Genomic DNA, 16452 nt, shown 5'->3' on the forward strand with positions numbered 1-16452 from the left:
TTAAATTAAATTCTCTTTTCAGCTATCCACCAGGAGAATTAAAGCATTGACTAAAAAATAATTAAAATAAATGGAATATCATTTAAAATATCAATAAGTTAGCGATAGAACTAACAATTGCAACATGGCTAGGAAGTCCACAGGGCTGGGGAAAGAGAAAGGATTTCAAAGACTTCCATCCTCTCCCATCAAAGTGAGACAGGGAATATGCCCACAAACACAGTTTACCACTGCTACAGCCTACAGAGAGCTAGCAACTGAGAAAACCACCACACTAAGGACATCTATAACTACGGCATTTATCCAGAACCTATATCACCATCAAAGTACCCACAAACAAAGCCAAATATTCTTACCCAACATATGCTACAAATATACTCATATGATGGAGGCAGGATATTCAAATCAGGAAAGAGGAGGTCAAACTATAGCTTTTTTGCTGATGATATGATCTCTATCTAGAAAACCCCAAAGATTCTACTAAGAGACTCTGGAATTGGTAAATAAATTCAGCAAAGTTTCAGATTAAAAAATCAATGTACACAAATTAGTAGCATTCCTATACAACAATAATAGTCAAGCTGAGAGTCAAATCAAAGACTCAATGTCATTCACGATAGCCACAAAGAAAATAAAATTCCTAGGAATATACTTAACCACAGAGTTGAAAGATCTCTACAAAGAGAAGTATGAAACACTGAAGAAAGAAATTGCAGATGACACAAACACATGGAAAAACATATCTTTATCATGGATTGGTATAATCAACATTGTTAAAATTTCTATCCTACCCAAAGTGATTTACACATTCAGTGCAATCCCCATCAAATATGACCAATGTCATATTACACAAATCTAGAAAAATAATTCTACGCTTTGTTTGGAATCAATAAAGAGCCCCAATAGACAAAGCAATCTTAAGCAAAAGGAACAAATCTGGAAGCATCATATTACCAGACTTCAAACTATACTACAAGGCTCTAGTAACTAAAATAGCATTGTACTGGCACAAAAATAGAGACATAGACCAATGAATGGAACAGAACAGAAAACTCAGATATAAAACCAGCCACATACAACCAAATGTTCTTTGACAAAGCACACAACAATATACACGGAGGAAAAGAATCCCTATTCCCTAAATGGTGCTGGGAAAATTGGATAGCCATATGCAGAACGATGAAACACAATCCATATCTCTTACCACTCATAAAAATTAATTCGAGATGGATAAAAGAGTTAAATGTAAGTCATGAAACCATAAAAATTCTAGAAGAAAATGTTAGAAAAACTCTTCTAGATATTGGCCTAGGCAAAGAATTTATGAAGAAGACCCAAATGGCAATCAAAGCAATAAAAAAATAAATAAATGGGATTTGATTAAATTAAAAGGCTTCTGTACAGCCAATGAAATAATCAACAGAGCAAATAGACAACCTACAGAATGTGAGAAAATATTTGCAAACTATACATCCCACAAAGGACTAATAACTAGACTCTAAAAGGACTGAAGCAAATCAGCAGGAAAAAAATCAAACAACCCCATCAAAAAGTGGGCAAAAGACATGAACAGAAACTTTTCAAAAGAAGATAGACAAATGGCTAATAAGCATATGAAAAAATGCTCAATGTCACTAATCATCAGGAGAATGCAAATTATAATAAAACCATAATGAGCTATCACCTTATCCCTGTTAGAATGGCTTTTATTAAAAAGTCTAAAAATAATAGATGCTGGTGTGGATGCAGAGAGAAAGGAATGCTTTTACACTGTTGGTGGGACTGAAAAAGCACAACCTCTATGGAAAATAGTATGGAGATAACTGAAAGAATTAAAAGTAGACCTACCATCTGATCCCGTAATCCCAGGTATTTACCCAAAGGAAAAGAAGTCATTTTATCAAAAAGACAACTGCATTCAAATTTTTATTTCAGCACAATTGCAAAGATGTGGAATCAATCCAAGTGCCCATCAATTCATGAGTGGATTAACAAAATGTGGTATACACACACACACACCATGGAATATTACTCAGCCACGAAGAAGGATGACCTAATGCCTTTTGCAACAATTTAGATGGAAGTGGAGACCATTATCTTAAGTGAGGTATCTAAAGAGTGGAAAACAAACACCACGTGTACTCACTATTACATTGGAACTAATCAATGAGTACACGTGTGCATGGAGGAAAGTAAAACTCAGTAGAAATCAAGCAGGGGGAAGGGGATGGGTAATAAGCTACTTAACAGGTAGAATGAACACTATTTGGGTGACGGGCACACTTATAACCATGACTCAAGCTTTATAAAAGTGATCCATGCAACCAAAAATATTTGTACCCCCATAATACTTTGAAATATCCCCCAAAACTCCAATTGCTTATTTATTTTCTGTGTCCCCTTAATAGGATATAAGCTCCATGAAAGTAAGGATCGGACCTTTCTTATTTACCATTATATCCCTAATGACAATGACACTGCCTAGTGTATAATAAAGAATAAATATTTTCTAAAACAATAAATGAGCATCAGGAGGCATTAAGTACATAGGCAATCAAAGGTTTATATTCTCTAACATTTAGAACTTTTAAAAGTGCTTTAATTCGGCTGGGTGCGGTAGGTCACATCTGCAATCCTAGCACTCTGGGAGGCTGAGGGGGGAGGAGTACTTGAGCAGAGGAGTTCAAGACTAGCCTGAGCAAGAACAAGATCCCATCTGTACTAACAAGAGAAAATTAGCCAGGCATCATGGCCCACACCTGACTCAGGAGGTTGAGACAGGAGGATGGCTTGAGCTGTGAGTTTGAGCTCACAGCAACCTCAAACTCACAGCCTCCCGAGTAGCTGGGACTACAGGCATGCGCCACCATGCCCGGCTAATTTTTTCTATATATTTTTAGTTGGCCAATTAATTTTTTTCTATTTTTAATAGAGATGGGGTCTCACTCCTGCTCTGGCCGGTTTCAAACTCCTGACCTTGAGTTATCCGCCCTCCTTGGCCTCCCAGAGTGCTAGGATTACAGGCGTGAGCCACCGTGCCTGGCCAGATTAGTAATTTTAAAATTTAATAACTAAAAATAATCCAAAACAATAGTAATAATCCAAAACAACAGTAATAATCCAAAAATAACAAAACAATAATATCTACTAACAGCAAAATAACAAAAAATATGGATAGCGCAAGATATATTTTTCAGTTTGCATAGTAAGTAGTCAATAGTTAACAGCTAAAGTTACTAAATTGCCAGGCATGGTAGGTAATGCCTGTAATCCCAGTGCTTTGTGAGGCTGAGGCAGAGGATTTTTTTGAGGTCAGGAATTCGAGACCAGCTTTGGCAACACAGTGAGACCCCATCTCTAACAAAGAAATTTTTTTTAATTAGCCAGGCATGGTGGCACATGCCTGTAGTCCCAGCAACTCGGGAGGCTGAGGCAGGAGAATCAACTGAGTTTAAGGTTTAGTGAGCTATCATGACACCACTGAACTCTAAAGAAGTAGAACTCTGACGGAGTGAAACTCTGTCTCTAAAAACAAACAAACAAAAACCCCAAAAAAACATGAAAAGGGGGTATAACCATCTAATTCAAATATATGGAAGTAACCAACAGAAGAACTACAAATATAAGTGTTAGAGGTAAAGTGGGGGATGAGAAAGTTACACTCTTTCTTTTCATTTAACAATTTTCTGCACTTTTTGAACATTTTTCCTTACCATGTGGATATACTATTTTTAGTACATAAAAAAGGTAAAACACTTCCTGATGACTAGTTAGCATTCTCATCAATGGTATTATCCCAAAGTGCATTCTTACTAAGGATAAAATGAACATACTCATGCAGGAAAAAGTACAAGGCGCAGCAATACCAAATGAACGCTGTAAGTAATATTGCAATGAGTAGAAGCATCACCATTCCAAACATGTCAACTGAAATATATGAAAAAGTATATTTTAAGTTAACAGAAGGTCAATAATTTCTCATATTTTCATCTTATTTAGTATTATGCAGTCTGATTCTTAAATATAAATTCACAAATCATTATCAAAAATAATGATACAATAACACATCACATATTTCAACAAACTACCATTAACACAAAATCACTAACATTTTTAAATAAAATGGGTGGTTAAAGAAAGTAATATTTGATTTCTTTGTGAATTGGTAAACTATTAGGCTACCAATTTTGAGGCTTATCTTTTCCTTTATTTTACTTCTAAACTCATTTCTGGTACTATCTCAACAGATAAAACAACAAATTTCTCATGTTATTATTTCTATTAATAAAGGTACATATAATAATAATGTACCTTTAATAATAATGTACCTGTACATTTATAATAATAAAGGTATATATACATAGCAGGGGATGGTTTGTTGTTTGGGTTTCAGCAGTTCATTTTTAAAGAGACAACCAATGCTCACTGGGAAAGAAAAATTCTAGTACTGGTAAAATTTTTTCCTTTTTTTTTTTTGGCCTCAGTACTATGTAGCTTATTAGCCTGGTATATTGTAAAATGAAACTAGAAGGGCAAACATGAAATAGGAGACTAGTTTCTGTTTATACTAAGTATTAATACATGAAGTGTTACTTTGCTATAAGCTACAAACACATATAATTTAAATATACTTAATAGTACCTGAAGGAAACACAGATTTGAAGGCAAATTTTATATATTTTTCTTCAATTAAGAAGAAAACAGACAACTGGTTGTTCTAGATTGGGTTTTCTCATATAGTTAGGATTTACCTGGAAAGCCTTTACTTTCAACTTTTTTAGAAAACTCCTTGAAAGATACTGGTACATTTTCTTGCCTTGGCAAATACCACACAATATGTCAAAAGTCCAACATTACAGATATAATTTAACTCTAATTTAAAGATTCTTCGATGATTGAGATGTATTCAGTCCTAGGGAATCATCATTCTGAATAACAATTCTCAGTCTAGAATACATTAGCTGAGGAAATATAAGTCACAGTAATGGTACTAGACTCAATATATCCTCATCCCAGGACTAGCTTATAAGAATACAAACACCCCTTAACTGGGTTATGGGTATCATATACCATAAATTCTTAGAAATGAAAAGTTAAAGTATTTAGTACTGGTATGGCAAGGCACCCACCAATCAGAATGAATACTGACAATTTGAACCAACACTGGTTGGAAACAGCCAATAACGGGAAACACCAATGAACAGCTCTGGACTATCTATATTTTAATATGCAAAACAAATATGATAATATATAATCCTTCAAATGTAGCAAATGAATAGTATTTGCAAGCCAATTGAAATAAAGTACATAAACATTTAAATAAGGACAACTTACCTGAGCAGTTTAACCAAAACGCAGAAGTGAATGAACATCCCAAATGTGGAAAACAATATTTTTTGCAAATCCTTTCTTCACTGCACCAAATACACTGCATTTGGAAAGGAAAAAAATTAAAGCAGCGTTCAAGTATAATAACCACAATCCCCTAGTAAGCTTTTTAGTACTAATTCAATAAGTATTCAATAAATAATAGCCATCATCATCTTTACTATTTTATAATTATTATTTGTAGTAGATGTCCTTAGTGGCTGCCTCTGAGTAAATTGCCCTTAGCTTCAGTGAGTGTTGGCTGCCAATGGCTCACAGCCTGCTCTCTTTTTTTTTTTTTTTTTTTTTTGAGACAGAGTCTCACTCTGTTGCTCAGGCTAGATGGCCGTGGCGTCAGCCTAGCTCACAGCAACCTCAAATTCCTGGGCTCAAGCAATTCTCCTGCCTCAGCCTCCCAAGTAGCTGGGACTACAGGCATGTGCCACCATGCCCGGCTAATTTATATATATATATTTTTTCTTTTCTTTTCTTTTTCAGTTGTCCAGCTAATTTCTTTCTATTGTTTTAGTAGAGACGGGGGTCTAGCTCTTGCTCAGGCTTGTCTCAAACTCCTGACCTCAAACCATCTGCCCACCTCAGCCTTCCAGAGTGCTAGGATTACAGGCGTGAGCCACCACACCCGGCCGTCTCTTCTTGAATGATTGCCTGCAGTGGATGGGAATCACCTAGCCCATGAGGTTACCATTTCCCTAGGCCAGTGACTGACTGATACAGGTTTCCAAACAGTGGCATCCTTGCTATATGATATTTTGCTCAAGGGCTGCCCATGTTTCAGGCCAAGTATAGGCTTTAGCCAAGACCTCATCTTTTCTTGGCTCTTGTCCTTTATCCTCCCTGAGACTCTCACTCCTTCATAGGATTTTGCTGAAGAGCAGTCACTCAAAAATCACACGCACCTGAACCGCTTTCTCAGACTCTGTTTTTATGGAACTAAAGAAAGACAGTATTTCACAAAGTAGTAATAAGGACTGCAGTAGATAGTTTTTTAGATCTCTCCTACACCATTTCCCACTCACCTTGTCTGCAGCACCCCCTCTTTCCTCTGGGCTTCCTCCTCTGTTGCACATGGCCCCGGTGGTGCTATCAACAGGCCTTACCTCACCCACCTTCACTCATATAATCACATGGAAATAGAAACACTGAATTTCAAGTCACTTGTTGAAGTAAGCAAAAGCACAAATGTGAAAAGCACTGTGGCAGTTAAGACTAGAACCTGGAAGAGTCAAAACATGCAGACAGAGTGGTAAAAACTGGCTGTCAGTTACATAGGGCCTACCATGTGACAGGTCCTGTTCTAAGCCCTTCGTATGTATATTAACTCATTTCATCTTATGACAACCCTGTGAGCTAGGTACTGTTACGTCCACTTTACAGATGAGGACAATAGGGCACAGAGCAGTTAAATGACTTGCATAAGGCCACACGCCTAGCAAATAGGGGAGCCTGGGTTCTAACCTAAGCAGCCAGGTTCTGTGCTGGAAATGAATCCTATAAGACTGATCCCAGACCCCTCCCAATCACTTCTTGCTATACGTCCTGAGACCAGCAGAGGTAATGATTTGCCCCAATGTATATAACCACCCCTTAGACACTGCCTGAGAGCAGGAGGTATATTCCAGGCCAGCTTTTGTTTCACATTGGCCAGGACTGAAGGCCAAGTCAAGCCATTAGCCAAATCTAAGATAGAAGATGCTTATGCTAAATGAGTCCCATCCTCCTGGACTGTTGCTGAAAGACCAGAACGGCAAAGATAAGGCCTGGATTCAAGGACTACAGCCCACAGAGACTTCTGGCATTGGTTTATTAGTACTGAGAGTTTCTAAGAATCAAGTCCATGGATTGCCAGGAAAAACCTGACAGTGGCAGAGAAAGGCTGTGGTTACTTAAGTGCTAAACTGATTCGCAGGCCCCAGTAACCAAGCCCACAGCAGGTGAGCTCCCAAGGCAGCGTAGTCCCCAGAAGAGACATTCTCCCCTATGCCTATCTCTGGTGGGGGCTCAGAGAACAGTGGAAAAGGGAGCTCCTTAGGGCCAAACCTGGGGCAGCCAGATTGGTGACCAACAACTCACAGTTCAGCCAGGAAAACTCAACATAAATTATAGGACTCTCTTTTCTGAATGAGAGTTTTTACTGTTGTTATCCTGCTTTCGGTCTTCTATTGAATAGTAGGTCTTTGGGAGTTGGTTTAACGATTGTATAGCTGACTTGCAGGAGGATGATGATGAAGAGTAGTGCACATCTCTCTGAGATTCCAGACCTGGAGCTGGGGCAGTAGCTGACCAACTCTGGGCAAGTACAATCAATTGAGGTTTAGTTGCATTATTTTGCCAGGAGCATTTTTTTTTAAATATGGGGATGGATAAAATAGAATATGCCTGTTCTGAAATGTCAAGGGTGAAATACAGTAGACTGAAGAAATTTACTTTTTTAATCCCTGTCTGTTCACGTGGCATCCCCATTTTTCTTCTGGTAATCACACCCTCTTTCTTTTGTGGACTTCCTCCCCCAATCCTGTGATGGGTAGCCCTGCAGCTATCAATCATCTTTGCCCCACATCTTCCCTACTATTGGAGTGGTTCTTTGAGCCAGGCAGTGTCCCAGTAACTAGTACTGGACCAGACAAGAAACCCAAGTAGGGCCAATCAGAATCTTCTTTGGAGTTATATATAGACATTGGGAGAAATCTGCTGGCAGCCAACCTCTTCCCCAGCTGTATGGAGAATGTCAATTAACCCTAGGAGAAAATGAAGACAATACACGAAAGGAGGCAGAGCTGAGAGATGAAAGGAAAGAGAGGAAAGGGAATGACATTATTTGGATTCAGCTGTGCATTAAGACAATGCCAGGCCCAAGTTTCCCAATTTTGTGAGCCAATGAATTCCCCTTTTTATTAAACTAGTTTGAGTTGGGTTTCTGTCACTACAAAAAGATAAGACTAATACCTTAACTAAGCCTAAAAAGTTATCAAAGTCCAGAACTTCACATTGTCCAGAGTAACAGTATAATATATTCAACATCTCTAAATTGGTAATGTATAATTTAAAACAAATTACATGGGTTTTTTTCTTGTAGCTAAGGAAGATGACCCATGTAAATATGAAGCCATGCCAATGTCAGCCTTTTAGGAATGAATGTGACAACTGAGAAGGCTTTACAGTGATGGTTACTATTGTTCCACAAGAAAACTAGAGTACACAGTTTAAGCTAGAACTCTATTTTATGAAGCTTATATGGACATCTAAATGGCTATTTTTATAAGAAAAAATTATTAAAATAAAAAAATACAAGGGGGAGAAATGGGCATTTATTGAAACCTTAAAATCTGTACCCCCATAATATGCCGAAATAAAAAAAAAAAAAAGGGAAATAACGTACCATAAAAAAAAAATACAGAAAGTGGGAAGGTATATAATAATGTTTAGTGGTTTGTTAACATTGTATAAAACAAATGGCTTAATATCACACTGGCAAAAAAATAGAAAATAAGTGTTATTGTGCAAAGGGGGATTTTAAAGTAGTGGGCATGTAGAGGATCAAAAGAGCATTTATGAGGTATTTATGAGCAAATGTTAAATAAGCAGGGATTACATGGATAGATAAGGCAATATTTTTGCTTTCTGGAGGATAACAATTTAATCAGTAGGTACAGTATGTATACACTTTACAAAGAAAAATATAAATCTCTAAATGGAAGAATATTATAATTTTAAAATGAGTGGAACAGATATAAAATATAATAGGAGCTAAGAAAAGAAAGTACTTCCAGTTAGAATGACTAGATAAGGGTTCTTTCAGGGAATAGACAGAATTTAGCTTAGGCCTTGAGGAACAGATAAAATCTGTATAGAAAATAGAAAGGTCTTAGACACAGAAGCTATAGAAATATGAAAGGGCAAATATTCATGGTGGCAGGAGTGAAAATCCGTCCTGGTGGTGTTTTGTGGAATAATTAGAAAAGGTAAACTCTCAGATTGTGATGGGTTCTCAATGCCACACTAGGAGTTTATGTTTTGTGTTTGACCTTAACAATGGGGATTCAACTGAATTATTTGGAGCTAAAAGGTGATGTGATAAAAATACTAATTTAAGATAATGAACAAAGCATTAGGAAAGAAGAAAAGAATGGACAGCAGATGGAGAAAAAGGAAGAGAAAGGAGCCAACGATTTCTAAAATTATGAGTCAGAAGAATAGTATCAGAAATAAAGAAAGATGTAAAGAAAAGGAACTTCCTTAGGGAAAGCAAAAAATTAAATTTAGTTATAGAAATGTGAGCCTGAGTTGTCAAAAACTATCCAAGAAGAAATGTCAATTAAGCTCCTTGTGAGTGTGACTATTAGGGGGTTATTAGGTCTATAGATTTGATTTTGGGATTTCTTCATGTGCAGGTTATGGTAGAGGCTGGGACTGTAAGTGAGATAGCACAGGGGTGAGATCACAGTAAGAGATGTTCTTGTTGAGGAATGTGAAGAGGAGGAATTGATAAAGGAAAACAGAATGGTGAGGGAAGGAGCAGGGCCGTGTGCAAAGCCGAGATCACCAAGGAAGTTTCCAGAAGGAATGAGTGATTAATTTGAAAGGTCATTGTATTTGGTTATGGGGGAGTCTTCTGCAACCTCTAAATGAGTTTGCTAAGAATTAAATCATACTATGTGATAAGGAAGCAATGGTAGAATAAGTACTTTCACTACTAGAAAGAAACAAAAAGGTTTTGTTTTATTTATTCTTTCCATTTTGTCTGAACTAAGGAGGAAGCCAATGCACAGAAATAGACTGGATTTGTCATAGAGGGAACAAGGAAATTAGAAAGGTTCTGGGTTTGTGAATGTGCATGTATTTCTGAATATGACGCATCCACAGAGGCAAAGACTAAGGGATTAGCTTTAGAATGAGAACAGACTTCTCAAGGGGAAAGACAGTGTGAGAGGAAAGACATTGACTGGATTCAGATAAAAAATTAGGGAACTTGAACCTGAAAGATGGCCTTAAACTTCTCAAGGAAAATCAAACTCTGAAAGGGGGGGTCATGCCAAGAGCAGGTAAAATGTTGGGAATAGTTGCCATGGAAAATAATCCATGATACTGGTTGTCTGTATTTTTTTTTTTTTCAGCTGAAGGACTCTTGACAGGTGATATTCATATTCACAGGTTCGCTGGTATATCCAGATTCAGACCCATCACCATGTCCACCCTCCATTCCATTCCCCTACACACACATACTTTTCCAGAAAAACAAATATCAAAGTGGGCATCTTTGTGGGGTGTGAGGTCTGGCATTTATAAATGCACTTTACAAGCATGTGAGTAATGATCATTTCCTATAAACTGTGCAATAGACAAGGTGGGCTGTGGGAGATTCGACAAATCCTTTTGGGCTTGCTGTAACTTTACTCCTTTTTGTCCCAACCAATAATCAATCAGTACACAATGAATGAGAAAGAGGTGATTATGGAGAATCCCTAGAATCTACTCTGATTTGTTTTTTTAAAGTCAATTACAAAAGTCAGTCTTATAACTTTCATGAGTAAAAAAAAAAAAATTATTTAGGACAATTCTCACTATTGTACCACCATGATTGAGAACTATCAATCTAAGGATTCAACAGTGATCATAATGACCGAATAGCAATAAAAGCACAGATAAAGAAATGTTTAGCTTTTTTTAGTTAGTATTATTTTTGAAATTTTTTTTCTAATGGAAGAGAAGGTAACAGAAGGTAATAGTATGTTTTGCTTATACTATGTTTGAGTTGTGTGTTGAGGGGTGGGTAGTATTGTAAATTGGTTGCTTTTTATGGATTGGGTTTTGGTAATAATGTTTTCTAACTCTAGGAAGGCTAGTCCTATACTACTGAATCATAAAGAAATACTTCAGAGAGAATCTAGGAAGATTCTCTTATAGTTAAGGATAAACATGTAATTTATCATCCACCCAAACAGAAATATTTTGGAAAATTGAAAGGAATTGGTATGTGTAATTTCTCCAGGTCAATGGAGCAAGGGGCATGAAGTAGGACAGTCCCAGGTATACCAGGTCATCTATTCATCCTCCTTTTAGACCAAGAATTCAGATATTCTTGGTTGCTTCATGAATTGCCGCCTATAATCTTTGGCACTTTCTCTGTAAGTATGGGAAGCAGCAGAAACTCTCGTTGAAAGCTTGTGTCCTTCCAATGTCTGGGAGGGTAGGGGGTGGTCTTTTTCCAAAAGATGACACCCTAATTCTATGTTGATCATATGGAATTATTCTTTAGTTAATTTCTATGAGGTACTGGAAATATTTTTCAAATTCACTCAAATACAAATATTCCCAGGATTACCATAATGGCTAATGTTTGGAAATTTTTCAAATAAAATTTCCTAACTTGTTACATTATACAGTACATTCAATTGTAATTAACCTTCTTCTAATGGCTCAAGAGTTAATTCAATAGTTAATGATTGTCACGTGCTAGGAAATGTATGAGGTGTTAGAGATGCAAAGATGAATAAAACACTGAGTCTGCCCTCAAGGAACTGAGAACAGGGGAAAGTAAACATAAAAACAATTTATATTATATAAGTTGCAATTTAAAAATGTACATGTTCGAGTCCAAAAGAGAGAGGAATTTGAGGAGGCATTCTTCCTGTAAGAGGAAGGGTAAGAATGGGGAATGATGGGTAAAAATGACAGTTATTTTATCAGTTTGGGGGGTGAAGTTTACACCTAGAGCTTCTATTTTCATCCATAAAATCAGAGACAAAGTCATTTGTTAAGATAGATGGGGTGTGGGAATTGCTGCTGTGGAGAATTTTAGGAAATGTTGCTAATCAAAAGCAAATATTCAGTAATACTTGGGAGCAGGTGAAATCAGAAATTGTGACTTTGTGATTGTACAAAGGCAGACTTTGATGCAATATGCTTGAGCAACAATCAGCTAATAATGCATAACAAATGAAAAGATAAACCAAAGGAGCACTCAGAGCTGCAGAATGTAGATCCAGCACAAACAAATAAGAGGGCAAAACCATTACAGTAGTGGTGGTTTTTGCAACTCCCAAGGAAATAGTGGGTCTAGGCAAGGATCATCAGTGGCGGCTAATATCACCAAATGCTAGACAACAGACCTTGTTGACCTCCTAATGAAGGTCCTCAGCATAAAGTATACCTACCAAAACATTAAACGGAATCCAATCAAGCCTGCATACCTAAGTATCAGTTTATAAGACCAGAAGAACAGGCAAAAGAGGAACATGATAAAGTATATCAGAAGGATGTGCCCAGTAAAATACAGACTGTGAAAACTCAGTAGAACAAACAATCCAGCTTTTTGCAACAAATAAATTGCAATAAAGAAAAAAGAGAGGGAGAAAGAATATATGGATTAAAACAGACCTAGGGTATATATGAGCCAATTGCAATGTATGGATCTGATTCAAACAAACAAAAATATGAAACAATAAGACAAATTATTTCCTGAGTGCTTGATAATATTAAGTTACTGTTAAATTTAGGTATGATCATGGACTTGTAATATGTTTAAGTAAATTATCTGTTAGATAATTTATACTGAAGTATTATAAATAAAATGATATGGTATAAAACAAGCCTATTGAGGCAGGGAGAACATACATGAAACAAAGTTAGTCATGATGTCCCATTACTAGCCAACTACCCCAAGGAATAAAAGACATTCTATAAAAAAGACATCTGCACTTGAATGTTTATAGCAGCACAATTTCACAATTGCAAAGATGTGGAAACAACCCAAGTGCCCATCAATACATGAGTGGATTCATAAAATGTGGTATATGTATACCATGGAATTCTACTCAGCCATGAAAAACAATGGTGATCTAACACCTCTTGTATTATCCTGGATAGAGCTGGAGCCCATTCTGCCAAGTGAATTATCCCAAGAATGGAAAACAAGCACCACATGTACTCACTATCAAATTGGTATTAACTGATCAACACCTAAGTGGACATATAGTAATAACATTCATAGGGTGTCGGGCAGATGGGGGGAGAGGGGTGTATACACACCTAATGGGAACAGTGTGCACTATCTAGGGGAATAACATGCTTGAAGTTCTGACTTGGGTGGGGCAAAGGTAATACATGTAACCTAAACTTTTATACCCCTATAATATACTGAAATAAAAAAATGAGGTTGGCCAAGATGGATATTTGGGATATAAAATTTTATTGTAATGCTTTCCCTATTTTTATATTTGAAAATTTTCACTGCAAAACATTTAACCACAAAAAAAATAGAAGGAAAGGAATCGTAGGAGAGGGTCGGTACGCTGATGGTAAAGTTAGGGGGTTAGTGGACTGGGAGGTCTTGTCTTATTGAGACCAAAGAGTAGGTACAGTGTAAGGGACTGAGAAGGTAAGAGCTAATACCTATTGTGCAGGGTTCAGGTGCACCACAGAAGTGATGTCTTAGTGTCCAGGCCATCACTGGCAGTGGAAAGCATGTATAGTGATCGTAGGAACTGTGTGGAGAATTCCATGAGCCAGGAACTCAGATCCCCATTAAGGTAGAAAATAAGAAGAGGCAGAGAGGGTATATTTAGATCACTATGACGGATACCAGTTACAAGAGAGTGCCCTTTTCTAATTAGTGACATTGCATCTCTGTTTTCAGTGTTGTCAGTTCTCCAATACAGATAGACTAGAATGGTTTCATTAGGGTTGCTGTAAATCTCTGTGTGGCACAAAGTGGCTATTTCCCTCATTACTTACTGGTATTTCTGTTTTCTTCCATATCTGAAGTGAAGAATAATGGTTTCAGACATTTAATCATTAGAGAAGGGGACCTTAGCTACATTATAGTTAAGGAATGGTGTGTCATTATCTTTCTAGTCTTTAAAGATTAGAAGCGGCATGGAAGTTGTCACTGCATCTCAAAAGACACGTCTTTTCCTTTACATACAAAAAATTATTCCAAAATTTTGGTATAGTTTTTTTTCAAGCAGAGTCCTTTTGTCTTTGAAATATAATTTTCCAGACGGAAGTATGTTTGTACTAAGTTATTTCCATTGTTTATTTCTATATCCTCAAAGAATGGTTTGAAATGCAGAAATAGATCTTAATGACTGTTATTAGTCATTCCTGTTATAAAAAATTGTGTAAAACAAAGTTTAGCATATCTTTTAAATGATAATTGTAAATTGTGTGATTTTATAACATTCATAAGATAATTTCCTCATTAGAAAATTAACTTACTGCCTTATCTTCTGTACATGACTTACAATTCTTCTGTTCAGCACATGCTACAAGAAAAAAAATTAAGTACAAAATGTAAATTCAAAGCCTATTTATTGCTCAGTTTTATATTAAAATGCATTTCATTTAGTCATTCCTGTTTCAAGCCATATTCATCCATACTTTAGCATTTTACTTCATTATTTTCATGTATCTAGATACTTTTCCCACTAGTAGTATTTAAATCCTAACTCTTATCTTAATCCTGAATCTTCTTTCTTGTTACTTGGGAAATCATGAAATGACATCATCCAACTTTGACAAGTCAAGTTCTAAAAAACAACTTTCAAAACACAGTAAGGAAAAACAAATGGGCAACATCACTGTATATTTATTATAAAACATGAGACAGAGTCTCGCTTTGTTGTCCAGGCTAGAGTGAGTGTCGTGGCGTCAGCCTAGCTCACAGCAACCTCAAACTCCTGGGCTCGAGTGATCCTACTGCCTCAGCCTCCCAGGTAGCTGGGACTACGGGCATGCGCCACCATGCCCGGCTAATTTTTTTATATATATATCAGTTGGCCAATTAATTTCTTTCTATTTATAGTAGAGACGGGGTCTCGCTCTTGCTCAGGCTGGTTTTGAACTCCTGACCTTGAGCAATCCGCCCACCTCGGCCTCCCAAGAGCTAGGATTACAGGCGTGAGCCACAGCGCCCGGCCTTAAAACATCATTTTTTAAAAACCTCTTTTAGTAAACACCTTTGTAACTCAGCATGGTTTTGACAAGATATTCCTAGTTAACTACTTAGTCCTTCAAATATTAAAAAAAGTAATTTCCTGTCCTGTTTTGCCACAGGCTTTAAAAGCATAACCTCCCAAAAGGATTTTTATTCCTTTTGTTTTGTGAAAAAGTAAACAGTATGACTTATATCTGAAAGTTCTAGAATAAAAACAATGAGTTTGGAAAGAAGCATTTTGATGGCTCAACTTATTACTGCAAAATTGCCTTTAAAAAGGGGTCTGGGTTTTTTCTTGCTGATTTTCATGAGTTCTAAGTATATTCTAGTTATCAGCCCCTTATCAGATGCATAGGATGCAAAAATTTTCTCTCATTCTGTAGGTTGTCTGTTTACTTTCATGACTATTTCTTTGACTGTGCAGAAGCTTTTTAGTTTGATCATGTCCCATTTATTTATTTTTGTTGCTGCTGTGATTGCCTTTGGGGACTTCTTCGTAAACTCTTTGCCTAGGTCGATGTCTAGGAGAGTGTTTCCAACATTTTCCTCTAGAATTCTAATAGTTCATACCTTAGGTTTAAGTCTGTTATCCAGAGTGAGTTGATTTTTGTGAGAGGTGAAAGGTGTGGGTCCCTATTAAAAAGTGGGCAAAGGACTTGAGCAGAAACTTTTCTAAAGAAGACAGAAGAATGGCCAACAAACATATGAAAAAATGCTAAATATCTCTAATCATCAGGGAAATGCAAATCAAAACCACAATGAGATATCACTTAACTCCAGTGAGAATGGACTTTATCAAAAAGTCTCCAAACAGTAAATGCTGGCGTGGATGCGGAGAGAGAGGAACACTCCTACGCTGCTGGTGGGACTGCAAACTAGTTCAACCTCTGTGGAAAGCAATATGGGGATACCTTAAAGCGATACAAGTGAATCTACCATTTGATCCAGCAATCCCATTGCTGGGCTTCTACCCAAAAGATCCAATGACACTCTACAAAAAAGACACCTGCACTCGAATGTTTATAGCAGCACAATTCATAATTGCAAGGCTGTGGAAACAGCCCAAGTGCCCATCAATCCAAGAATGGATTAATAAAATGTGGTATATGTATACCATGGAGTACTATTCAGCT

At 36.9% G+C, this 16452-nt stretch overlaps 1 protein-coding gene across 1 annotated transcript in view; it reads right to left on the reverse strand.

Annotated features, from left to right (window-relative positions):
• PTTG1IP2 (PTTG1IP family member 2) overlaps nt 1–16452 on the reverse strand; it is a 47614-nt gene that overhangs the window by 16940 nt on the left and 14222 nt on the right. The window contains exons 2-4 of the mRNA XM_020289821.2: nt 14602–14648; nt 5335–5428; nt 3834–3927 (exon numbers count right to left, since the gene is read on the reverse strand). Coding sequence (XP_020145410.1) covers nt 3834–3927; nt 5335–5428; nt 14602–14648 — 235 coding nt within the window. The remainder of the gene's footprint in view (nt 1–3833; nt 3928–5334; nt 5429–14601; nt 14649–16452) is intronic.

Source organism: Microcebus murinus, chromosome 9 (genome assembly GCF_040939455.1).
Source record: "Microcebus murinus isolate Inina chromosome 9, M.murinus_Inina_mat1.0, whole genome shotgun sequence".
In the NCBI taxonomy this organism is placed as follows: Eukaryota; Metazoa; Chordata; class Mammalia; order Primates; family Cheirogaleidae; genus Microcebus; species Microcebus murinus.